The 26,299-nt window shown below is 45.1% G+C and overlaps 1 protein-coding gene and 1 non-coding gene across 6 annotated transcripts in view; one reads left to right on the top strand and one right to left on the bottom strand.

The window, feature by feature from the left end:
• Window positions 1–83: 83 nt before the first annotated feature.
• The window catches only part of GRHL2 (grainyhead like transcription factor 2), a 166,517-nt gene continuing 140,301 nt past the window's right edge, over window positions 84–26,299 (bottom strand). For 4 of the 5 annotated variants that reach the window (XM_033438178.2, XM_033438182.2, XM_049700161.1 and 1 more), the window contains 4 exons: window positions 16,246–16,340; window positions 13,961–14,046; window positions 5,210–5,274; window positions 84–3,147 (listed from right to left, as the gene is read on the bottom strand). In XM_033438178.2, coding sequence (XP_033294069.1) covers window positions 3,033–3,147; window positions 5,210–5,274; window positions 13,961–14,046; window positions 16,246–16,340 — 361 coding nt within the window. In that variant the 3' untranslated portion in view covers window positions 84–3,032. The remainder of the gene's footprint in view (window positions 3,148–5,209; window positions 5,275–13,960; window positions 14,047–16,245; window positions 16,341–26,299) is intronic. The other variant, XM_049700159.1, reaches the window with a different exon arrangement.
• LOC117203515 (U6 spliceosomal RNA) lies at window positions 5,903–6,009 on the top strand. The gene has a single exon (XR_004486298.1). It is a non-coding gene; the product is annotated as a U6 spliceosomal RNA (small nuclear RNA).

Here is a 26,299-nt window from a genome sequence, read left to right as displayed (position 1 = left end):
CTAGAACCTTCCCCGCTCACACAGAGGCTTCTTTCCAGTCAGGCAAAGAGCCCCAATACCAACCTCACCGAGAACACCAGACATTTGAGTTGTTAGGAATATTTATTTTTTTCTTCTTAAAAATGTACAAAAAATAAAATAACTGTATTTATAGTTTATAGATTCCCCCTCTCCCATTTACAAAACTATTAAGTTACATTTGCCTTTTTTTTTTTTTTTTTTAAACACGAGAGCAAATTGTCCATCTAGCAGTCTTCCTTGCTTGTCTTTAAGAAAGGGCTGTTTTTAGAATTTGGCACAAGCCCTCTGCTTCTGTTGCATTTGCGTAATTTTAAATAAGAAGGAAAATGAAATGTTTGATTCAGTTCATGCTTCTTAAGTTTCTGGGCTGGGACGTGCCTTAGTCTTTTAGGATCCAATTCCAAGATGATACCCGACTGCATTTTTCTGTTGGACCCAATTCCTAAACACCCATAAAGTCTAAGCAATTTGGGTAAGTATAAGAAAAACACTTGTTTCACATGTCCCTCGTCTTACGTGAATTTTTTCTTTAAAGCTTATTTATTAAGGGACAAAAAAAGAAGAGGAGGCAAGTTTTCCTATCTCTCTGGAGTGTTTTTCTTGGACAATTTTGCTCATCAAAGCTCTGCTCATATACATAGTGAAGGCCACATCGAAGCTAAGCCATGGGCACACCAAGGACGCAGAGGGGACACGGTAAGATGGGGACAGATCAAATGCGAGGGGACACTCTGCACCACCCTTTGCTGGCACTGAGCTCATATGCTTTGTTCTGGCAGTGGTCACCGCGATCATTGCCCAGGGACCTGGGACAAAGGCAAAAGCCTCTTTGATTCATCTGCTGCCTAGGGCAGGATTAGCCAACATTTTTTTCCACAGAGGCTGGAGAGAGAAGGCTTGGTAACCCGTGTCAGATTGCCAAAGATTTTCTCTTTTTCCTATTCTGGAGTGCTGTGCCCCGGCCCAGTAGTATTCGCCGTTACATCTGCCGATCACGTCTGGAACCAGCCCTCAGGCAAGGAGCATGGGAGGCGCACTGTACCTCATGCACTCCCAACAGTGAGCCCCACTAGTACCCAGGAGGTTCCCCAAGATGCCGGTCCAGGGCATGGCAGTCACAGAGTGGAGGAGGCGGCGACAGACTGGAGCAGAGGTGAATCCAGGATGTAACCTTTGGCACCACGGAGAGGGGTGATGTGTCCAGAAGACACGGAAAGGTGCCTGCTCACCACACCCAGAGATCTTCCTAGGCTCTGCACCTGCCCACCATTCCATTCAAGTCCTCTGCAGCCTCCAGAACAAACAGCTGGACTGGAGGCAGCCCTTCCGTCCAGCTCTGGGCCTCAGGGGCAATGGGGTGGGAGGGCAGGGAGCCCTTGAAGAGAAAGCCCCCAGGTAAGACATCAAAGTGCTTTACAAACAAATGGGTCCTTACAGAGAACCTGTCCTTAGACCTGGGACCTTGGGTGGAGGGTGTGCTCGCTAGTAGAAAGCTAGCGCTTCAACCCACAAAGGTGAACACAGACCCCTAGACCACGTTCCTGTCCCCTCAAGGAGAGCTGTGGCCTGGCCGGTCCATGACATCGTGATCGCTTGGGGAAGCGTTTCTTTTCATCTGCTAGGGCAGCCAGCAGAAGGGCAAACCGCCTCTCCGTCTTCCTCTGGACGCTGCTTTCCGAAGAGCCAGGGCTCTCGGGGCATCCTCGCTTGCTCCCTCCACATCCAGCATCTGGGAGCAGAGGCGGCGGAGCACGGCCTCTCCCGTGCCGGCTGAGCCCCGGGAGGCCGCGGTGGCCTGGAGACCCAGAGCTGAACTGTCGGCCTCGCTCTCGGGACCACAGTTGGGCTTTAAGGGGGCCACTTGTGATGAAGGACGAGCTTGTAAACTGCGAGGCACTCGCAGTGGCCAGGATCCTCACGATAGCCAAGGAGTTCTGCAGCGGGCCCAAGAGACGGGGCCCTAGTGGCAACCCCCCTGCGGTCTCTCCAGAAAGTTCAGGCGGTGCCGACACCAAAGCAGGGGGAGCTGGGGCCTCAGACAATCTCACCTTTGCCACGAGACAGCTCAGAGGGAGGGTCAGGCAAAGCGCATCGCCGTGAGATAAACTCAGTGGCCTCCGGGGCGAGCAGTGCCCGTGGAAAGGGAACAGGGCGCCCTCTGCGGACAGGGACCGAGGCCCCGCGCGTGCCCACGGGAGTAGCTGTCTCGGCGCTCACCGCAGTCACCCGACACCCCAAAGGCCACTTCCGTCGCCCAGCGCGTCTCCTGAACAGCACAGAGGCAGAAGCCTCTTGGAGAAAGCAGGGTCTCCAGGTATGTGCCTCCCCCGGCCAGTGGCAGTAAACATGCCCACATAGCACAGGTAGAATATATTATTGCCATATTATAAACACTATGTACACGGGTAGCCAGGCACACCTTCTAGGTTACTTACTAATTACACAGTGGCTGAATGTCTTCCTGTACACGGCCTGCTGGCCACTCACTGGGAACCCCTGGGGGTATGGGCGAGATGACCGTCTCCGAGCAGCCTGAAGGTTTCTCACCAGGAAGGGGCGTCCGCCTCTCCCCCGACCTCTGATGAAGGAAATGGCTCGTTCTGTCCGTCCACTCAGGAGACGTAAGGAGGTGAGACGGCAGGGGCGAGCATCCTCAGGCCCTTCGGGATGAATGGATTGAAGGGGGAGGGCTCTGGACGGTGGCACCTGGAGCCAGCAGTGACCTGCAGAGCCCTGGCGGGCCTGGGCCCTGGGCTCCAGAGAAAGGTGGACAATAAATAAGGATCCAACAGGCACAAGGCCCTTTCCCGAGGCGCTTGGGCTGCGGCTCCATGGCAGGAGCCGGCGGGCGGACCAAACGCACGGACCAAACACGGGGCTTCAGGCCTCGGCCCGCTCCCCAGCGCGGTCGTGTAACAGCAGTTGTGAGATGGGCTGGGTGGGTCTGCAGGGCCCGGGCTTCCGGCTGCCCCGGGGAGAAAGGCCCTGAGGGCTGCTGCCCGGAGCAGGGCTCAGATCTCCATGAGCGTGATCTTGAAGCCCTCCACGGTGCTCTCCATGTTGAGGATGAAGGTGTCCTCATTCGAGTAGTGCTCGATGATGTTGTCGTCCATGTTCACCAGGATGCTGCCGGGGATGGGGGAACAGAGATGCCATGACCAAGGCGCTCAGTGCAAGGGCAGGCTCCCGGCTGGGGGCTCCCTCAGCCATGCTTTTGCAAGGGAGGCCAGGGAGGGGGGGCGGGGGCTGGAGGGGAGAGGAGACAGGCTCCCACTCTGCAGCGGCCCCCAAACTGGCCCCCAGAAGCCACTCTGAGGAAAGCAAAACCTCGCTTTCTCAGAACTAACTCCTTATGAAACAGGATTTCAGAGCTCATTCAACCCAAACCTTTTGCTTTCTAGATTGGTAAAGTACAGCCCAGAAGTTAACAGAGCCTGAAATCACAAAGTTAGCTATTGACAGGGCCAGGTCCCCGAACTATTTTCATCAAACCATATTGCCTCTTGAAAATGCATTTTAAAAAAGTACTCCACACTTAGGAGAAGAGGAAAATAAACAAGAGCTGCAGGTACCCTTCCTCAAGCATGTAGTGTGTTCCAGTGTTTTGGAGACCTTGTGTTCAGTCCTCAGGGCAACCTTGAAGGCAGGTGCGGTCATCACCACGGTGCAAATGAGAAACCTGAGCTCAGCAAGGTGAGATCGTGTCCCCAGGTTCACTCAGCTGCCTCACTGCTGAGCTAGGCTTTGCCTCACTCTGAAGTTCATACTTTTACCACGTGACCTACTCCTTGGTTAACCATCTGTGTTGGGTTTGGTTTTAAGAAAACCAACAACTTCCAGGGCCTGTCTGTGATTTAGAAGTCCTTTAACCAATCCCCTTCTCTGAAGTCAGACAGATCTTGGTTTGAGAACTGACTCTCATTTTACAGCTGTGTGTCATCAGGCAAGTTGTTTAGCCTTTCCGCAAAAATAAGAATAACAACCCTGCTTTAGACGGTGGTTGTTAGGATTAAAGTATTTAGCCCAGGGCCTGAGACAGGGCTCGGTGGAAGTGAAATGTTACCATCGGCATGTGCGTCGACACTGAGGGTTTCTGCTCAACGTGAGACCTTGAGACACCGCTCAAATCTCACCAGCGAAGGAGTACACTCAGCCTCTTGCACTGACTTTGGAAAGAACTGTAACATGCATTTTAGTGAGCTTTTCAACCAGGGCTCAAGTGGAAAGGGTTTCCTGCTTGGCTCCAAATTAACCGAGAGACCACATCACTCAAAAAGCCCGAGTATCCCAGATAATCAATTTCCTTTATGAAAGAGGCCCAGAGAAGAGTTTAAAGACCTATTTTCTGCTTTTTGTAAGAAGATAGCTCCAGAAGCTGACTCTAATGGAGACCCTCTCCTGGCACTGAATCCAGCTCCGTGGCAACTAACCTTGGAGCCTCATACACAGGAGGCCCTGGGAGGGCTGGAGACAGCAGACGTGCGAGCTAAACCCTAGGGCTTTGGGGCCACGGACCTGGGTTAAATCTGCGCCTCACCTACTGAACATGAGACTTTGGGCAAGTTGCTTAGCCTCCATCAGCAATAAATTATGGATAAGAATCTACCTCACTGAGTGGTGAGGAACAATAGAACAATACACATAAAGCACTTAGCAGGGGACCCAGGACCTACTGAGCACCAGATAAATGAGAGCTGTCGTTCTTAACAGTGAGAACAAGCAGGTCCAGTAATCATTTCGATCATTATGTTAGTAATGACCTCAGAAGAATCCTCTATGCCCTGAATCCTTTGTATTCCTACCGTGCTGCCCTGAAACCAGCCCCAAGAGCAGCACGTGATTCCCTATAAACTCTGCTCTCTGCAGAAGGGCGACCTTGCCACTGTCCCCAGGGGCACTCTCACCACTTCCAGACCCCTCTATTCTACCCACTGATCCTGTCATTGGAGGGGGGCATCTCAGCTGATGTCATGACAATGCACTCTCACCCCCCACTCTCTCTCATTAAAGGTCTTCAAAATGCGTGGCACACGTAAGCTGCTCAGCATGTCTTTGGAAGGATGACAAATTTTTATAAAAGGCAGACAACAGAACTAATGAAAGACGGGCACCATCTTGTTTTTTTTTTAAAGGCACTGTATAGACATATCTGATTGGGAAATCAATTTAAGTTCTGTTTCTTTCTTACCCTTTTTTGCTTTTCTTGTAAAGCTTTGTTATCTTTTCCACGGGCAGCCCGTATTTCTCAGATATCTGCAACCAATAACAAAAAGGCAGGTGAGTGCAGAAGGGGAGCCAAGCGGAGACGAGAGAAAATTCCAACTTCACTGTCCTGGAAATGTTTCTGGGTGCCAGTGGTCTTCACTCATGAGTCAGACTCTCAAAAAGGCTCATTTCTTTGGACAAACCATAAATCAGTCAACAAAAAATTCACCCACAGGAGAATTTAATCTATGATGAAGGTGTCATTTCAGGTCAGTCAGAAAAAGATGGACTCTAATCATGATGTTGGATTAAATAGGTAGCCATATAGAAAAAAATTAACAAGTCAGATCCCTTCTCCACGACTTCCATCAAAATAAATATCACCAAAGATTTACAGGGAAGAGATGAAACCATGCAAGAAGAAACCATGAATCAATTCTTTGTACAGATATCATCTTTAAGTAAGGAAGATGCCAAGCCAGCTATGAAACCTGAAGAAAAAAGGCCAAAATGTAGATAAAGCAGCATAAAATGAAAAATACCAGTATAGGCAAAACCACCCAGAAAGCTGAGGACAGACAATACACTGGGAAACATTTGTGCAACACAAATGACAGACATGGAACTAAACTTTAAGTTAGAAAGGACACCTCCAAATAAAAAAAAACGGACTAACATGCTCCCTTTGGCAGCACATATACTAAAATTGGAACGATATAGAGAAGATGAGCATGGACCCTGCACGTGGATAATGTGCAAGTTCATGAACTGGCCCATATTCTTTAATACAAATGAATGTATTTACAGAACAGAAACAGACTCAAACAGACATAGAAAACAAACTTAGGTTACCAAAGGGGAAGGGGTGGAGGGAGGGATAAATTAGTAGGAGTCTGGGATTAACAGATACACACTACTGTATATAAAATAGATAATCAATAGGACCCTGTATAGCACAGGGAACTATATTCAATACCTTACAAATAACCTATAATGGAAAATAATCTGAAAAAATATATACGTATAACTGAATCACTTTGCTGTACACCTGAAACTAACATAATATTGTAAATCAACCATGCTTCAATTAAAAGAAGGAAAAAGACTAACAATTCAATGGGAAAAGGAAGGCAACAACATAAAGAAGTAATTCACAGAAAAAATACAATAGGACAATAAGCAAATAAGAAAATGCACCACCTCACTATTAATTTAAAAATTCAAATTAAAACAACAGCAGGATACTACCTTTAATCTATGAGACTAACAAAAACTGAAGAATTGATAATACAGTGCCAGCCAAAGGATAAGAAACAGCAACTCTCATAGCCCATAGATAGGAGAGCAACAAGCTCAACCTTTCTGGAGGGAAATCTGGCAGAAGCTATTGAAATTTCAAAGGCATATATCTTTTGACCCAAATAATCCACATCTAGTAATCTGGTGCACAGAAATACACTCAGATGTATGCAAAGCTCTTCAAAGCATCACTGTTCATAACACAGCTAACTGTGTATAACAAACATTCATTAAGCACATTTTGATATTTGCACAGTTGAAAACCACGCCGTCATGCAACCATTAAAAGAAATGCAGGACGCCTATATGAAAAAAATGTCCTTAACATACTAAGTGAAAAAACACAAATTGCAAAACACTGTATATAGTGTAATCCCACTTGTATTTTTTTTAAAAAATATATGTAAGTAAATAGAAAATATCTGAAAGACCCACCAATCTATTAACAGTGGCTACCCTGGAAGAATGGACAGAAACAAGGAGATTCTTCTTCTTTTCACATTGTACAATTCTGTGCTATTTATTTTTACAGTGACCATGATTCAGCTTTATAAATATAAAACTATAAAGTAATATAATAATAGTTTAGAGATGGATTCTGGAGACACCTACCCAAAATGCTTTTTCTCTCCCAAATCCAATCCACCCACCTCTTGTGAGCCCAGTGGCTGGCAGGGCTCACAAACAGCTAGGGCAGGTGAGGTTTGGGACTTGGACTACTGGGCAGTCTAGCAGGGCCTAGGAAAAGAAGCCAAAGAGCCCTGGGACAAAGGTGGGATAGGTTTGGCTTCTGGGAAGAGCTTATTCTCCAGAGAATCGGATTCCCACCCATCCATCCCTTACACTGCACAGGAAGAACTCCCACCCCCTCCCCCAAGCCCCAAAGGAGCAGAACAGGTGGGCTGAGGACTGAGACAGCAAAGGTAGACTGGGAAACAAGTGGCCTGCCTGTCGCACATCACTGCTCCGTCACTGATGGAACTGCCTCATGGCCATACTGGAGCCCAAATGAGCCCAGCACATAAAATAACACCGCCTGTGGGCAGCAAAGAAAATGGACAGAACTTAATGTGGACGGCATCTGTGTGAACAGAACATAAAAGAGCACTTATGAAGACCGCTGTACAGCACACAAGTATAAAATTCTGATCTAAATATATGATTATTGAACTAAAAAATCTGTAAAGGTCAATAAATGAATTGAAGGCCAGGTGGTCGATCCAGCAAACCAATCGGCGTTAGGAAAGATCGATTAGAAAAACCATTTCAAGTGCAGAGCAAAGACACACAGCATAGATGGAAATCATGAAGGGAAAAAAAAGAGAGGTTTGAAGAATAGAGACAGCCATACCTGATGTGACTATATCCAAAGTCCCAGACAGAGAAAAAGGAGCAAATGGAGAAGAGAAAACAATTAGACAAATAACAGAGGAAAGACCCATGTTTTTAGATAGGAGGGGTATCCTGAATCCCAGGAAGGAGCAATGAGAAAAGACCCATGCATCTGGCCACGTGCCAGATCTCCAAGGGTAATGAAAATACAACATCCTGGAACCTCCCAGACAGAAAGTACAAGTTACCAAAAAAAGAAAAGAAAAAGAATGAACCTGGCTTCAGTCTTCTCATCTGTAGCACTAGAAACCAAACCGGAATAACCCCTACAGACTACTGAAAAAAGGGACTTTAGCCCAAGAATTCTGTACACCAACAAGCTCTCCCTCACTTCTCAGGTTAAAGAATGGCATGTAAGAAATGCATTTCACCCAAATATCCCATTTGAGGAAAATACTCACAAAAGAACTCTAGCATATGCATCAAAACAAAGACTTCAGCAAAGGGGGAAGAAAACAAGCAATCAGTGTTGTACCATAAATATATATATACGTATACACACACACGCGTGCACGAAGACAGACTATATATACTCTGTATAACTATAGCTCTATAGTTATATATCCATACATAATGTATATACATATATATGGTCCGTATATAGAGTTATAGGTATGTATAACTACCTATATGTAGTTAAATGGACTGGGAATGTGAAATAAGTGTTAAATAAGGATTCTTGAAGTAAAAAGAACATAATGGAATCACAGAGCAATAAGGAGAAGAGACTGAAACAATTTAGGGAAAGAATAACTTTCAAGAAAAGATGAAAAACAGTGACTTAATCCAACTGCAAAACTAAAGAGAAAGAGGAAACTGCAAAGTAAAATAAAAACCAAAACATTTATCGTTGTGAGTTGCTTGGCCTGCAAGCATTGGGTTTTGAACTTTGGTTGGTGTCATTTGGAACTTCTTTTTAAAATGAAATGGAAAAATAAAGTGCGTTCCTTTTTTGACTCAACATCAGCAAGTTCATATCTCTTAGTCCCCCTTTTCTGAAAGAGAGGTGAATCTGATTCTTGGATCTTCTCTTTTCAGGGGTTTGACTCCCAGCTTTTCCCAAAGCATGAACGCATATACCTCAGCTCACAGTTCAGTTGATAACAGTCAGGAAATTTGCATAAACCTGCATACCTGCCGGAAGTAGCGGCAACAGCCAGCATTCACTGAGTGCTTACTAAGTGCTTAGCATATCAGCACAGGGAGTTCTGCATCTATTAACCCGCTCAATTCTCACATCATTGCAACAGAATAGGTGTTTTTAGGAGACCCGTTTCTCTGGGCAAGGAAACTCAGGCTTAACACTCAGTAAGTAATCAGGGTCCCTCAGCTAGGAAGTGGCAGAGACAGGATTTAAAAGGTAACAGTCTGGCAGTCTGGTTTCAGATTCTAAGCTCATAGAGAAAAGGGGCATATGATGGGCCTGTTTGAAGCAGGGCTCATGGACCCCATCCAGTACCAAGAAGCAACTGGCAGAGTTGACACGGGCATCAGGCTGCCGAGGGCAACAGTCTCCAGGAGGACAAAGCCCTGCCCTCTGTGCAGTTGTCAAAGGCAAAGGCAGAGGCAGCTGGATAAAATGCCACCCTAACACAGCGTCCTCTGCCTCCACGCCAGGCAAGGAAGTGGGCTTTGCCAAATCCAGAAGCCTGGAAAGAAGTGAGACCCTGCAGGATAGCACGTGGAGGAAGCTGGCCATCTGTCGGGAGATTACGGAAGGAATCCTTCTGCCCAGGAGCTGGATGGTGTCACCACAACACTCCCCTTCCGTGTGCATGGCAAGCACATGCTTCGTGATAGTTCTCAGAGCGGGGGCATTAGGACTGCTTGGTTTTTTCTTTGTGTTTTTCAAGTAGTCTGAACTGCTCGTATATGTCCATCACTTTTAAAATCTCATGATCAATATTTTTAAGGACCCCCTAAGACTTCCTTGATGCCCAGGAGGATCCTAGGTCTTGGACATACCTCATCAGTGTGTTACTGGCTAGCTGATGATCTGGAACTTTTAGACTTTTACTTTGTGGAGAGTTCTCTTTGCCCAGAAACCTCAGATATGTGACAGGCAGAACTAGAGATTTCCATTGGTTTTCACCAATGTAGGACTCTGTCTGCCTGGTCTAGAGGCATCCGACACAACTGCCAGCTCTGGAGGCCGATGACTTTTTTTTTTTTTTTTTGCAGTACGCGGGCCTCTCACTGTTGTGGCCTCTCCCGTTGCAGAGCACAGGCTCTGGACGCGCAGGCTCAGCGGCCATGGCTCACGGGCCCAGCCGCTCCGCGGCATGTGGGATCTTCCCGGACCCGGGCACGAACCCGTGTCCCCTGCATCAGCAGGCGGACTCTCAACCACTGCGCCACCAGGGAAGCCCCTAAGGTGCACTTTTGGAAAAGGGGTGGCTCTTGCTTATAAATACTTCCTAGGTGGCTACATTTGACCTGTCAATAGAATTGGGGAGGACAGGCCTGCATCTCCATGCATGAATGACTCAGCTGCATAGAAGGGGGTGCTACCGGGGCCACGAGCCACCTTTTCCCTGTGCACCCAGCCAGCTTCACCAGGGGAGAACACCCTTCTCTAGCCCCTTTGGCTTGAGGGAATCTCAATCTGCCTCTCCACCCCACAGCACTTACAGCCATCTACTACATATATATATATATATATATATATATATTCATTTATACAGTGTTTCTGTATTTAAAATTTTATTTATTTTTCTGGCTGCATTGGGTCTTCGTTGCTGCATGCAGGCTTTCTCTAGTTGCGGCGAGCGGGGGCTACTCTTCGTTGCGGTGCACAGGCTTCTCATTGTGGTGGCCTCTCTTGTGAAGCACGGGCTCTAGGCGTGTGGGCTTCAGTAGTTGTGGCACACGGGCCCTAGAGCACATGGGCTTCAGTAGTTGTGGCGCATGGGCTCAGCAGTTGTGGCTCGCAGACTCTAGAGCGCAGGCTCGGTAGTTGTGGCGCATGGGCTTAGTTGCTCCGCAGCATGTGGGATCTTCCCGGACTAGGGATCGAACCTGTGTCCCCTGCACTGGCAGGTGAATTCTCAACCACTGCACCACCAGGGAACTCCCTATATACAGTGTTTCTATGTGCTACTTTAAACACCTTGTATAGGAACTCATTTAATCCTCGAAACAACACTACATCTCATTTTATCAGTATCTATCTTCATAATAATATCCCATATTATTATTACTCTCATTTCAGAAACGACGAACCTGGGGTACAGAGAGGTTGAGTAACTTGCCCAGGGTCACACTACTCTGAAGTGTCAGAGCTAGGATTTGAACCCTGACTGTGTGGGATCAACCATCATACACACTACTTCTTGCCTGATGGCTTACTATTGCCTAAGCTTCTTTCCTTTAGTTGTTGTGAGCTGTGACTTGGAATGGTTATTCTTCTTGTAATAACTTTTCATGTGTGGACGTCTCCCTAAGTGGACTTAAGTTGCTCAAGGGCTTAAGCTGGCTCTGCCTCTCTGTGGAGCTCAGGAAACCCCACATCTGTAAATGACAGTGATGACATCTGACCTGCCAAGTTCACAGGGCTACAGTGAAGCTCAAGTGAAGCAATGCATGTGAAATACGTGCCACCCATAGCACTTGGCATGGTGGTACATACACAGTGTATGCTCAATTCAGTCAACAAATATATATGCTCAAACACCTGGGGATACACAGCAGACAGCAAGAGACAAAGCCCCTGTTCTCATGAACTTTACATTCTATCGGGGAAGAGAGAAACAAAAAAGCAGAGTTAACTCAGGGATTGTTTGGGTGGAAGTGAAGGTGACATTTAACCCCGCTGTGATCCAGCGAGACCACAGCTACAGAACACTTGTAGAACTAGCCAAATGTCACAAACAGGAAAGGAAGACACCAAGGAAGAAGGCGTAATGAATCAGTTCAGAATTGGTCTAGGTCAGTGGTTCTCACACCTGGCTGATCTCAGAATACCCTGAAGAACTGTTAAAAATACAGATTCCTGGGCTTCCCTGGTGGCGCAGTGGTTGAGAGTCCGCCTGCCGATGCAGGGGACACGGGTTCGTGCCCCGGTCCGGGAGGATCCCACATGCCGCGGAGCGGCTGGGCCCGTGAGCCATGGCCGCTGAGCCTGCACGTCCGGAGCCTGTGCTTCGCAACGGGAGAGGCCACAACGGTGAGAGGCCCATGTACCGCAAAAAATAAACAAAAAAATGCAGATTCCTGCTGCTCCACCGCCCTCCCCCACCTCCACTTCAGCAGAACGGGAATCTGGGGTTGAGGACTGGGAATATGCATTCAAAACAGCTGCTAAAGTAATTTTCAGCTTCACCACCATCCTAGGTAAGTCAGTTTCAGTAATATGATCTTAAAGGCCAGATTAAAGGTATGAAATTTGTTCAAAGGGCTTCTGTAGCTCATAAATCAATCTTCCAGTCATTTTAGGGTCATTTAAAAAAATCCTAGTTCATTTGAAGAGAGATAGATGATACTTTTTGTTGTGTTCATTTCTGGTTTTGTTTTCCCTTTATGGGGTGGGGGGCAGATTCAGTAACAACAAACTCCATGCCAATGACAGATCCTGAGAACAGAAGAGATTACCAAACCCTCCAGCCAGGTGTTTCTTAGAGGGTGGTCCTCCATGCCCTGCTCTGAATTGCCTAACAATGCCAACCACATTGGTAACATTCTTGTGCTTTTTAAAAAAAATTTCAGGTGAACAAATAATTTTTTTACATATCATATAAATTCCCCACTTAAACCATTTAAAGTGTACAATTCAGTAGCATTTAGTACATTCACAATGTTCTGCAAACGTCAGGACTATGTAGTTCCAGAACAATTCATCACCCCAAAAGGAAACTCACTAAGTAGACTTTTCTCATTCACTTTTCACCCAACTCCTGGCAACAACTAATCTGCTTTCTGTCTCAATGGATTTGCCTGTTCTTGATATTTCCTATAAATTGTATGATTATACAATGTGACCTTACGTGTCTGGCTAGCAATTCCACTCCTCAGTATACACCCCAAAGAATTGAAAACAAGTATTCAAACAAACACCTGTACCTGGATGTTCTTTGCAGCACTATTCACAATAGCCAAAAGGTGGGGGGGGGGGAATCCAAATGTCCATCAACTGGTGAATGGAAAAACGAAATGTGGTATATCCACACAATGGAATATTATTCAGCCATAGAAAAGAATGAAGTACTGATTTATACTACAACATAGATGAACCTCAAAAACATTACTCAAAGTGAAAGAAATCATCCACAAAAGACAACATAGTGTATGATTCCACTTATAGTCACTGTCCTACACATTTTCACATATTACTCCATAGCCCAATATGCTGTTTCAATGCAGCAGTTTTCCAGACCAACAAAAATTCTAGACTGTCCCTTGGCAGTCCTGCTGTCTTCATCACCACAAAAACCCTGGATCTTCTACAACATGGTTGTACAGGGGAGTCAGATATCATTTTCAATGTAGAGTCATATTCAGATGGATAATACATGGATAAAACATAAAATAACTTCCTGAGCCCAGGTTGGGTAATGCTAGACTAAACAGGGGATGAAGAGGGAAGGAGAGATTTCAGAATCTTACTTAAATCATTTTATAACTCTGCAATTTATATTTTTTTCTTAACCAAAAGAGGTCATACTTTATTTTGGATTACACTATCGCAGCTGGCAAGACACTTCCTAATCGTTTTTGTTCTGTATAGATTTGGAAGTTAAACGTATCTAATTTGGTTTCATGCAGAGACAAATGGAAACTCACAGTTTAAACTTTCTCTGTGGCATCTTACTCTGATTAGCCTTAAACTGACAGGGAATTGGCAGTTTTACAAAGTTTCCTTCTCCTTAAGATGCTAATAAGAAGCCAGACAGGGTGGAAATCAGTGTCCCCATGAATCTCTACTTTTTCTTTTTCCTTGAGAAAGCTCATTCCAGGGCCATCTCGAAGGCTGCATTTTAATAAATGGATTTCAGCTCAGGAGACTACATGCCGGTTTCTCGGAGGCTGAAGGGGGTTCATTGCTTACCGCTTCCATCAGGCCCCTCACGGTGGGGGATTTCAACATCAAGGCATCAAACACATCGTCTGTCTCCTTCCTCACGTACAAAAGCACTGAAAGAGAAGGGACGGGAAGCCGTGACTGCGAAGCCCACACAGCTGCCCCAGGAGACTGCTTCCTACCAGTGGCTGTTACAGATGAACATTCTGTAACTTCTTCCTGTAACCCCCAACAGAAAAATGTAATTTCCAGCAGGCTGACCCTAAGGAAACCCCAAACCATATTCTATTGGGTTAGCCAAAAAGGTCGACCCACCCGAACGAACGTTTTGGCCAGCCCAATATTTAAATGAGGGCCTCTCCATTGGATTTACAGACCTTTTCTTGGAAAATCATTGTCTTTAAAATAGTGTGGCTGCTACTTCTGCTGTAGGAGCCCCTGGAATGGGTTAAAGGGGGCATGGCAGCGGGTTGATGGGCTGCAGTGCCACCATCTCCTGCTGGGCTTGTCGATAGCCACACCTGCATGCTGGGCTTACAGCTCACCCCCAGGGCCTGCCCAGAGAGGCAGCTCTCATTAACTGTGTATCTGTGGATAGCAATCACTCCGCTAACATAGCAGTAACCATTATCAGGCATCCCAGAGCTTGTACAGACAAAGGCAACCGACTCCCATGACTTTGGGAGAGCCACCCTGAGAAGTGGCTACAAAGGCAAAACAGATAACGGCATTGGTGATAATTACAGTCATTCTCTGTCCTGGAGAACTTCTAACAAACAACGGGCACTGTCACTGACCCTGACTCCTTGTGCCTCTCAAAGCCCAGCTCAGCGTAGGAGCTCCAGGCGAGGGGCTCAGTAACTCCACTGTCCTTTTCCAAAGAAAAGCCACTCCCGGGAGAACGAGTTCTCTATTGCTGGAAGGTTGCAGTGCCCTCACGTGTCCCTAGGACTGAGATGTCTCAAAGGCCGTGACTTTGCATTTTGTCACAGCAATTCCTGATGGCAATTTTTGTGCAGACTTCACAACCTCAAAATATCTGAAAAACACAAGCTTTGGACCAGCCAGCATGTACTAAATAGGGATGTAAGCTACTATCACTTTGGCCCGTGTGATCCTTGATTTCCATATAACATTGCCCTCATTCTAAAGGATGAGATATAAAAGGCATGCAGGAATGGAGCTCAAAATGCACTCGAATATTTGATGGTGAGCCTGTGAAGCCGGAGAACCCTTTATAGGTTTAAATATTACTACTGTAATTAACACTACTCAGGTATTTACACTCCTTGAATTCTGAAATGCTCATTACTCATTCACAATTATGATAATATTCCTTAACTAGATCCAGGTCTAAAAATAAAACTAATTATATTAGTGAAGATGGAGTGCTTACTATGTACTGGGCACCTGAGTTTGGTGTTTTACATACATTAACTCATCAAGCCTCCCTCTGTGACGTGGGTACTCCTGTCACCCCATTTTACAAGTGAGGACTCCAAGGTGCAGAGGACCTTCCCAAGGTCACGTGACTCGATGTGGCTGAGGGAGGTTACACAGGGGATGCTCTCGACCATTATGCAAATCCCATTTCAACAAATAGGGAAAAAAAAAATTCTCAGTAACAAAAACCTCAAGCCTGTGCAGATGGTGGACGTACGGTAACCTGACTCATTGAAAGTCCAGTGCTGTAAGCAGAAGGTCTCTGGAAGCTCTTGGTGTTGGCTACAGCAGGATGTGGGGAGAAAAGCCACCACCTCCCCTTTCCCCTTACTCCCAGGAGGGACAATGAATCAGCACAGCATCGAGATGCTGAGCAAGACACTGACAGGCCTGTGCTTCGTTTCTCATTCTCTCAGTGAAGTGGGATAAGATCCCTGACTGAGAGAAAATGAGTAAGTTGTGACGTCACAGAAAACAGGTTCCCTGACTCGTACCGTGATTAATCGTTTGCGTCTGTTGAAGGATTCTCAGCTGCTGCTGCTTATGAGAGGGTATTGTCAAACACAGCACGAGTTTCTTTTTAACCTTGTATCTCACTGCTTGATGAGTCAGTATATTCACTACATTTCCCTCAAGGTAAAGGAAAGAATCAGTGCCCAGGAAGAATAAATGTTTGCTTAGGGTGTTTAAAAAGATAAGGTTTAAAGCAAAGGAGGAGACTGTGGACTTCCTGGGTCAATAAAAGCATCCCCAGGCTAGCACGGAACCACAGGGACATGGGCCGGGCCGGGGGTTCTTCTCAGTGAAATGTCCCCACCACCATTCCTAATTAGAGCAACACCGGGGGAGGGCCTCAACGGGAACAGTACCTCGCTTCATCCCTTCTTCCTTCATCTGCTTAGAAGGTGCTGGACCAAACTCCTCTTCCATGGGCCTGAACATCCGTTTCACAAGGACACTGCTGCTAGAAAAGGTGAGGAGAAAGTGTTAATTAAGGAAGGCACCCGGGGTGCCAACAAAAAGGTGTATGGATGTGTCGGTCCCTATCTCTTCCCTTTGTTTACGCCATCCCTTATCACGACTGGATCCACGCACCAACCTCCTGCCTCCCCCTCACGGGTCCCAAGTCTGCATGTGGGGCAGAACACACATGCCAGTATCTTTCACGCATGGCCCTGAGACATCCTCCTTGCTGCTGAACATGGATCCACCGAGGTGAGGCCTCTGGGTTTTACCCATTCTGTTCTGCACCTAACCCCCCTTCCTGCTCAGAAGACCAGGGCTGGGGGCGCGGGCCTGAGCCCTGTGTTTGTGTGGTCTGCAAGTTACACAGCCCACCTAGCTAGGGCCTGGGTGTCCCGCACTTTCTCGCCAGCCCCGAGGGCACAGCGTGACCTCTGGAAATGGCACGGGCCTGCCTCACTGGTTCTAAGTTATGAGGCTGCCCTCGGTTCCTGCTATTCCACAACTCCATCAGCTTGGAGCAGAGGAGACTGCAGTGGCTGAGGTTCCCTAGACCCGGCCCTTCCTCATGGGAGAGGGTTTCGGTCCCCCTTCCTGAGGGCCCACGGGTCCCCAACTGGCCAGTTCTGGTGGCTCTGCATTTCCTCCCAAAGTCTCTGTCTCTCTGGGCACTCTAGGGAAGGGAGGGCTGTTCCAGAGGAAGGAAATGAGAAGAACAGATTGTCACTGAAGAGAAGTCATTGCCGCTGAGTGTCCCCTCAAACTCATATGCTGAAACCCTAACCCCCAGGAGGATGGTATTCAGAGGTCCGGGCATTGAGAGGTAATTAGGCCCTGAGGGTGGGGCCTCCATGATGCGAGTGTCTTTATGAGAAAGGGACACCCTCTCTCTTTCTGCCGCGTGAGGACACAGCAAGAGGATGGTGATCTGCAGGCCAGAAAAGGGTCCTCACCAGACACTGACCATACTGGTACCCTGATCTCAGCCTTCCAGCCTCCAGAACTGAAAAATACATTTCTGTTATTTAAGCCACCCAGTTTATGGTATTTTGTTATAGCAACCCAAACTGACTAAAACACTGAGAAAATGCCCCTGCATGGAGTCTTACGGTCCCTTTAAGCCCTCAAGAGAGCAGGTGTGGGTTTTTAGAAGACTTTAATCTCTCTGGGGATTCCTGGAACCAGGCACATGAAGCAATGCCAGATAGGCAGTTCTGCAGAATTGTTAAGACATGAGATCTGGGTCCAGACTACCTTGGTTTAAACCCCTGCTTTGCAGACTCACAGACATAGAAGACAAACTTATGGTTACCAAAGGGGAAAGGGCGGGAGGGATAAATTAGGAGTTTGGGATTAAAATATACACACTACTCTATATAATATAGATAACCAGAAAGAACCTACTGTATAGCACAAAGAACTATACTCGATATCTTATTGTAATAATCCATTGTAATAACCCATAACCTATAATGGAAAAGAATCTGAAAAATTATATGTATAACTGAATCACTCTGCTGTACACTTGAAACTAACACAACACAGTAAACCAACTAGATTTCAATTAAAAATTTAAAAAATAAACCCGTGCTTTGCAATCTACTAGCTACGGAAACATGGACAAATTCTTCAACTGCCCTGAGCCAACAGCCTCTTTAAAAGGAGGCTGTTGAGAGGATTAAATGAATTCAACATAATGTAAATTCAAACTCACAAAGTTGCCTGATACATTTTAAGTACTATAGAAGTGTTAGTTAGAGATGATGATGGTCATGATGATCATGATAATTAAAGTTGGAGAGATTTGAGGAAGAGACATACGGGGAAGAGTACATAAGGCAGACAATTTGAAAGAGCTCAAAGTTTCCATTCCCTATCAGATAGCAAACAGCCCAAACTGACACTTTGGCCCAATTTAAGGGCTAAAGTTGGAAAAGCTTCCTGCATCAGAGACTGACATTATATCAATCCCAAGCTTCCAAGATAATATAAAACCCTGCTCCGGGGCTTCCCTGGTGGCGCAGTGGTTGAGAGTCCGCCTGCCAATGCAGGGGGCACGGGTTCGTGCCCCGGTCCGGGAAGATCCCACATGACGCAGAGCGGTTGGGCCCATGAGCCATGGCCGCTGAGCCTGCGTGTCCGGAGCCTGTGCTCCGCGACAGGAGAGGCCACAACAGTGAGAGGCCGGCGTACTGCAAACAAACAAACAAAAAACCCTGCTCCAAAGCCAAGTCCCTATTGGCATCATTGTCATTAAGAAGTTCTTTTTATCAATTCTCAACTGGAGCTAATGGTGGGGTCCAGTGGTAGAAAGAACACATGGTATAAAACTGTGGCCAGTCCAAAAAGTACTTCTATTAATTCTAATAGTTTAAAGTATTAAACCAACAAGGCTTTAAATTACCATCTTCTACTCTAGGTGGTCCAAAATTATGTTTATGAGCCCTTAATAAGACCACGCTTTTCATCAAAGCACTTTACGTCTCCTTGGTCAGTTAAGTCTTATGAACACTCTGTGAGCCAGCAGCGCAAAGACCAATCTTATCCCTATTTCGGTGATGACCAAACTAAGGCTCAGGGCGTTATGTGTCTTACGCAGGGCAACGCAGCTAAAACAGTGAAACAGGCTGTTGAGAGAACCCAGCTCTGAGGAACAACCTCATGATAAAGTACTCGATAAATCTGAGATGATGATGAGTGAGGGTATGAGAAATGATATTCAGAGTCAGCATTCTATTTTATTCCATAGTAAGTCAAACTATGGAAATAGCCAGAAGAAAAACTCAAACTCAAGTCCCAGCTGAAGGTGGTAATAAGTTTTTAGAGCACTGTTCCCTCTATCTTTCCCTCACTTTTCTTTAAAACCATAAAAGCGGGTCATATTCTTCTGTCATGTCTTGGAGCTGGACTGACCATGACCCTGGGAGCAGAAGATTAAAAATCTATTGACATTGCTGTCAATGACCAGTAGGTTAATGATGGGTAAATAGCCTGAAACATCACCAGACACTCTTTCATGTTGTGTTAGGGTTCCTAAACTAGGGATTTTCTTTCTCTCATCAAGAAAGATTTATTTACATTTTTCCAGGTCTGTTGACTTTTGACAGCACCCCATTCTGAGCATGACAAACTTTGCCATTAAAATAACATCTTGGATAAACCACATTTCTCTTGGGAGTTCAGAAATGTTTTTTCACACTTTCAAATCTATAAACCCAGTAGGAGTCAATAAGCTTGTGTGGTCTGAATTCAATGGTTTCATTTCTTTTTAAAGCAAGGTGAGAAAAAAAGGGCAGAAATGACTGCCCAATTGATAGAAAGAGTAAGGATTTCAGATCTCCTAATGTCCTGTTCAGTTACACTGGCTTGTAGCACAAAAGGACAAGAACAAGGAGAAGGTGCTTTCTCTGACATCAGTCTCCATCCCGTGGGCACAACATGTTAACATGTAGAGGGACTCCAGTTCCAGCAACATATGAAATCATTGCTTTGTGGGGTCAATGTCAGGGAAAGAAAGTCCCTGAGGTGTAAAAAAGGATGGCTAAGTTTCATCAGAAGAAAAACTGGGAAGGTGTTTGGATCTGAAGCCTGTCTCTGGACATACTTGGCAATGTTGAGCCCTACCTATCAGGTTGAACCACACTAGGCATCAGTACCTAGGTGAGGAGGTACCAAAATAAAGCATGGAAAGGAGGTGCAGGCACCATGGAGACATAGTTTGTCTAGTTCACAACTCTGCTTATGGCCTGTGTAGGCTGATGACCACATCTGCCCTAAATAAATTAACATCCTTACCCTTTGTTAGCCTCAGAAAAGAGGAGGTGCTCTTATGTTCAAGTCCTCACAAAGTCTTTCACATTATGGAGTAGAATCTCAATTAGTTTATTTTCAACAATAAATCACTCTGGGGAAGAACCTATCATCCCCAAATGACTTTAATCAATGCTAGTTCAGGGTCTTGATAGAAGTTCATCTGACACACTCAGTACACACAAACCAAAATCAACAAACAAACCCCACATATGTTTACAATTATGGTAGTTAAGAGCTTACAATTGAAAGTAGTAAATAACTAGGTCAGTAGGCCCCAGAAGGATCATTTTAAGAGGAAATACAGATATTTCTGTTTCTGGCTAAGATGTTGTATCTTATGGCAAACCAAGCAATGTTCCAGCCAAGAACAATATAAGTAACTGTAAATATATACATATATATTTAATCTTATTGAAGGTATTGGACACTACTGTTGAGTCAGCCAGAACCTGAGAGCTGAGATCTCAGAGGAGAAAAATGCGAGAGGTGAGCTGATAGTCAGTGGGCCACTTTCCTCTCGAAGCATTTGCCATTTCTCAGCTGGGAGTAGAGGATGGTGATCGCAGCAGAGGCACATACTTAATGGCAAAGAAGTCTGCACAGCTTTTGGCAATCTTATGGTGTTAGAGAAACAGAAATTGGTGTTTAGGGCTGCAAAGCTATTCAGGACTAATAGGAAAACTTCCAGAGAGTAGAGAAGCACAGAGAAGTAAGCCAGACACTGCAGTATTCCTTCCCAGGTATTCGCCAAGTTTTTAAGCTGCACAGGATAAGAGAGTAAGAAGTTAAGCAGAAAGCCCTTGAAACTCATAGAGGAGGCTTGGGTAGTCTCCCCATGCTAAGGAGACAAAAATTGAACTTCAAGCTCCATGAAGGAAAAAGACCCATAGAAAGTCCCTCAAAGGTACAATCTAGGAGTTAGGATGAATTAGAGGTCATCTGAGGTTAAAATAAACTGCAACCCAGCTTTGGGTCAGTTCTGTCCCTGACTCAGTTATGGTGATCTGTTAACTAAGGCTACATACCAGATAGGGAAAACCTTCATAAGGAAAAATATGGTCATCCAGAGCCTCCATAATTTTTATGCATATTGTTCATCATTCAATGATTATCAAATATTAAACAGGACCAAGGGAAATACATACAATAGAAACAGACCCAGATAACATACTTATAGCATAGTTATTATTATGTTCATGAAAATAAATGACAAGACATTTAGAATTGAAGTTCATTAAAATAAACCAATTAAGTGGAAGTCCTAGAACTAAAAAGTGCAATAATTGAAATTAATAACTCAATAGATGGGTTTAGTATATTGAACCTAGCAGAAGAGAGGATTTGAGAGGTCAATAGAAAATATCCAGGCTGGAGCATGGTGAGTACAGAAGATGGGCAGTTTAGAAAAGAACATAAAAAACATAGGGACAGAATAAAAAACTCTAATACACATTTAGAGTCTCAAAGGAGTGGGGAGAGAACAGGGAAGAGCACTATTTGAAGAGATAACAGCCAAGAATGTTCCAAAACTGATGAAAGACATCAACTCACAGATTCAATGAGTGGTATAAAATACCAAGCAGGGGGGAAAAGAAAGTACAAAGAAAACCCACACGTAGAAACATCATAAAAAATTTGAAAACCTGGGAGAAAGAGAAAAATTTTAAAACAGTCTTTCTCAAATGAAAGAAAAAGGGAGGAAGGAAGGAAGGAAGGATGGAAGGAAGGAAGGAAGGGAAGAAAGAAAAGATTACATTTCAAATAGCAACAATAAGACAGTTGACTTCTCAACAAAAAATGATGGAAACCAAAACTGAAAGAAAGTAACTGCCAACCTGGAATTTGATACCTAACAGAAATACCCTAGAAAAGCGATTACAAAATAAAAACATTTACAACAAATAAACAAATATGAGAGAATTCTTTGCCAAAAGTTCCACAACAAAAGAATTATTAAACAGAATTCTTCTGGCAATAGGAAAAGGATCCCATGTATAACAATCACTTTGCTATACACCAGGAACTAACACAACATTGTAAATCAACTATACTTCAATTAAAAAAAAAAAATAGGAAAAGGATCCCAAAGAGAAACAGAGAAATAAAGGAAGAAATGAAGAGCAACAGAGAGGGCAAATGTAGGTTAAATTTATTTAAAAAGGCAAAGCTTAGTTCTAAGAGTCTTTAGTTCAAATCTTCTAATTTGCAAAATGGCTAACTAGTATACAAGCAAGAATAACTGGTACTAATGTAAGAAACTGATAAAAATCTGCTACTCTGAGGGATGGTAAACATGATTTTCATTTCCTTAAATATTTTCTAAAAATCTTCCTTGTATATCTGATGCAGATTTGAGTATTATTGGGTGGATTTTTTAACTGCAATATCTAACAGTAAAAATAAAAATACATCAATTGAAAAGGGGGTGGGCCTGGAAATTCCCCAGTGGTCCAGTGGTTAAAATGGTGCTTTCACTGCCGTGGGCCTGGGTTCAATCCCTGGTCGGGGAACTAAGATCCCACATGCTGAGCAGTGTGGCCAAAAAAAAAAAAAAAAAAAAAGAAAGAAAAGGGGTTGGGCTTCTTACAAGTGCATGTGAATCAATAATTATCTTGAAATAAAAGGTTTGATTAAAAACAAACATGAGGATGCCCAAATTTGCCAAGAATCCCTGTGCCCCAAATGCAGTGCAGAAGCCACAGAGCTGCTAGACTTGAGGGGACCTCACAATAGACTGGAACGGGGGACACCTCTGTGGGGACCAGTGTGGACAGAGGATTAAGGCAAGAATGGTTTTCCAGGAACTAGAGGTCAGATGGAGATGGATACCAGATCCCCAGAAATAACGGAAATAGAATTTCTCATCATGCATGATATTTGAATATCAATTTAAATACTGTTTCAGGGAGCGTAAGGCCCTTCCCTCTTCCCCATGAGAGCCATTCATGAATCCCCGGTTAAGGGCTCAGCTCTACAGAAAATCCTTTTTGTCTGGTTTTTCTTTCCATTTTTCTTCATCTTCCTCTCTTCCATTTCTCAATGAAGTATCATTTATTTAGGGCCTGAAAAGGAACCTTGGCAACAACAACGGCTCTGTTTTTTTGAAAGCATCTTCCATGTGTCAGGGCATTTTACGTATTAATGCTTCTAATAATTCTAGCAGGTAGGTATTAATATTTGCTATTTTTAGATGAGGGACCTGAGGCCCCAAAAGGTTGTTATCTTAAGTTACACAGCTTGTAAGATCAATGCAAGACTCAAATCATGGCTGACTGGCTCTAGAGCAGTGGTTCTCAAACACTGCGTGCATTAGAATCACCTGGTGACTTTAAAAAGGTCTCCATGCCTGAGCTGCACCCATCTGCCAATTTAGTCAAAATCCCCGGAGACGGTCCCTATATGTCAGTATTTTTTTAACTCCCCGGCTTGATTCTGATATGCAGCGAGAGACCTGCTCCTCAGAGATGGTGTCCAAAAGCCTCTGTATCTGGTGTAGCCCCTGCCTAGGAAACAAGCCTGCATGGGGTCTGTGATCCCCAAATTCGGCACCAGAAGTCACCCCAAATACTTATCACTAGACAGGGAGGCAGGAGCGAACAGGTGCTCCTCTTTTCGTTTCGTTCAGGTACTTAGCTGGCGATGGCTCCCCATCCCACCTCATCCGAACTTTCTCTAGTTTCTCTATAACTGCTGGCGCTTCGGGCCAAAAAGCTCTCCTCCTCATGAACAAGCCCGTGTCTGGCCACCACTCCGGCTTTGGAGTAGTCGGGAGAGGGCCCTGGTGCACCTGGGCAGGCTGTGTCCTCCAGCTGGTGGCTGCCTGAAGGACGCTCTCCAACACTCAGTTAGATGCTTTAATACTAACTGATTTATGCCTGGCAGGGAGAGAGGAGAACTGGCCAGACAGTCCTGATCTGATGAAGGCTAAGCGAATGCCCATGAAGGTGGTTCTCCCCAGGGCTCGGTGAACTGACCCCCTCCGCCAGGTACACTCTCCTAGGCTTGTCACAACCTGGGTCCGAAAATCCAAACGGTGTGCCTTTGTCAAGGCCAGAGAGCCATCACGATGAGGGCCTGTCTCTGGATGATTCCTTGGCAGCCACAGATCAAGAATTACGAGGGTTAGGTGATGGGGCGTGATGGCTAAAGGCAGGCGATGGGAGTGCAGCTAGACCCAGGTTCAAATCCTGCCTCTGTCACTCACCAGCTATGCGGCTTCGAAGTTTCCTGATCTTTTGAAGTTTCAGTTTCCTCATTATAAAGTGGAAGTACGTATAGCATCTTCCCTATGGGAATTTTGGAAGAATCCAATAAAATAATCCATAGAAAGCACTTAGGACAGTGCCTAGCCAAGGTGTCCAGTGAATGTCGATTACCACTTTTACATGTAACCATAGCCAAGTCCTACTATGTGCTAACGCTGGGCTCCAAGGCCCCCCATATTGCTCAGTCAAACGCTAATTAGAAGATGGTTAAGAGTAAGAGCCTTGGGCCTCAGGCCTCAAGATTCTGCAATAAAAGAGGGGAATTGTTACAGAGAGGCCAGGCCAAAAGAGGTCAAAGTAGGTCAGTTCGCCACCTAAATGTTGCCGACTTGCAGGGAAGGACAGTTACGCTGAGGCAGATTCACAAGCGCAGCCTGCACGTGCAAGAGCATTTAAGTCCCAGGCATTTCTTATCCATAACACTCAATTTTCTCACAAGAGATCTTACAGATCGTCTTATACAAAATCCTCATTTTACGATGGAGGACACCGAAGCCCAGAGGTCAGGGAGGTGGCCCCAGGCTTCACACTGGTGAGCGGCAGCCCGGGAGTAGAACCCGGGCTTCCTCAGCTCAGAGTCAACGTTCTTTCCGTGACATCAACCTGTCCTTTGTAAACTATGTGAACAACAGATTACAACTGCTCGTGCTAAGCGTTTCTGTTCATTCCCACCACTGGAATACATTGCCTCTGTACCAAGATGAAAAGAACAATCTAATTATGTATTTAGAAAATTTGGAACTCAGAATCTAGAGGTCAAATCCTGGACAAGGCTCTGCTCCTAACCAACTAGGGAATTATTAGGCTCTTCTGAGATCCTCTATCCTTTGGAGGGTGGCACACTTTTTCTGTAAAGTAAATATTTAGGCTTTCCAGGCTAGACGGACGGTCTCTGCTGCAACTACAGCAGCGCCTCTGTACTCAGCTCTGCTGTGGCAGCACCAAGACAGCCAGAGACAAGACACGAAGGCATTAATGTGGCTGCATTCCAATTAAGCTTCATTTATGGGCACTTGAACCTCATAATTTTCAAGTATCATGCAATATTATTCTTCTTTGGGATTTTTTCAACCATTTAAAAATGTTTGCAGACAGTACAAAAAGTATTAGGCCTTGATTTGGCCCTTAGGCTATAGTTCCCTGAGCTCTGCTCTAGGAAATGAGCTCAAGAATATCTGCTCCACTTACTTCACTTTGAAATGTTTTACCAGTAAATATGTTAATTGCATAGGGAAGAATACCTGGTTTGACTACAGTTTGAAAAACCAGTGATCTAGAGAGTTTAGTTATACACATGTAATTAATGCAAACCAAGACTTTAGTTGTATATAAGTAATGTTATGTAGATGAAAAATGAACGTAGTTCTAGATTGCTTTAAGAGAAAAACAGTATCCAGGTCACAAGAAGAAATTATCCCAATATAATCTCCAACTCCTGTGGTTCAGAACATGTGTATTTCTGAGAGCCAGCTTTAAGGAGACTATTAACAAATCTAGTGGTACCCCCTGGAGGGGGAATTAAGATGCTGAGAGGTAAAACTATGTCTGAATGAGGAGGAAAGGTTGAGACTTATCCAGAGAGCAGAAATAGAGCTAATGGGTCAAAAGAAGACAGACATCAGTTCAACAAACTTCCTGGAGCTGGAACTGGCCAACAGTATCATGAGTATCAGAATATTCCCATCACTGGGAACATTCAAGTAGAAGCTGGCTGACCACCTATCAAGGATGCAGTATATTGTGCTACATTGCCTAGAAGACATTGCCTAGCAGTATACTGTGCTACATCTGCCTGGAAGGAGAATGGCATTCCCCAGCCTCCTTCCAGACAATCCCCAGAGTCAAGCCTTTCCTAGCTCTGAGTCTGGAGGCTGAGCAGACA

This window comes from Orcinus orca, chromosome 17 (assembly GCF_937001465.1).
Source record: "Orcinus orca chromosome 17, mOrcOrc1.1, whole genome shotgun sequence".
Classification (NCBI taxonomy): Eukaryota; Metazoa; Chordata; class Mammalia; order Artiodactyla; family Delphinidae; genus Orcinus; species Orcinus orca.
This window is presented reverse-complemented; position numbering and strand designations above follow the sequence as displayed.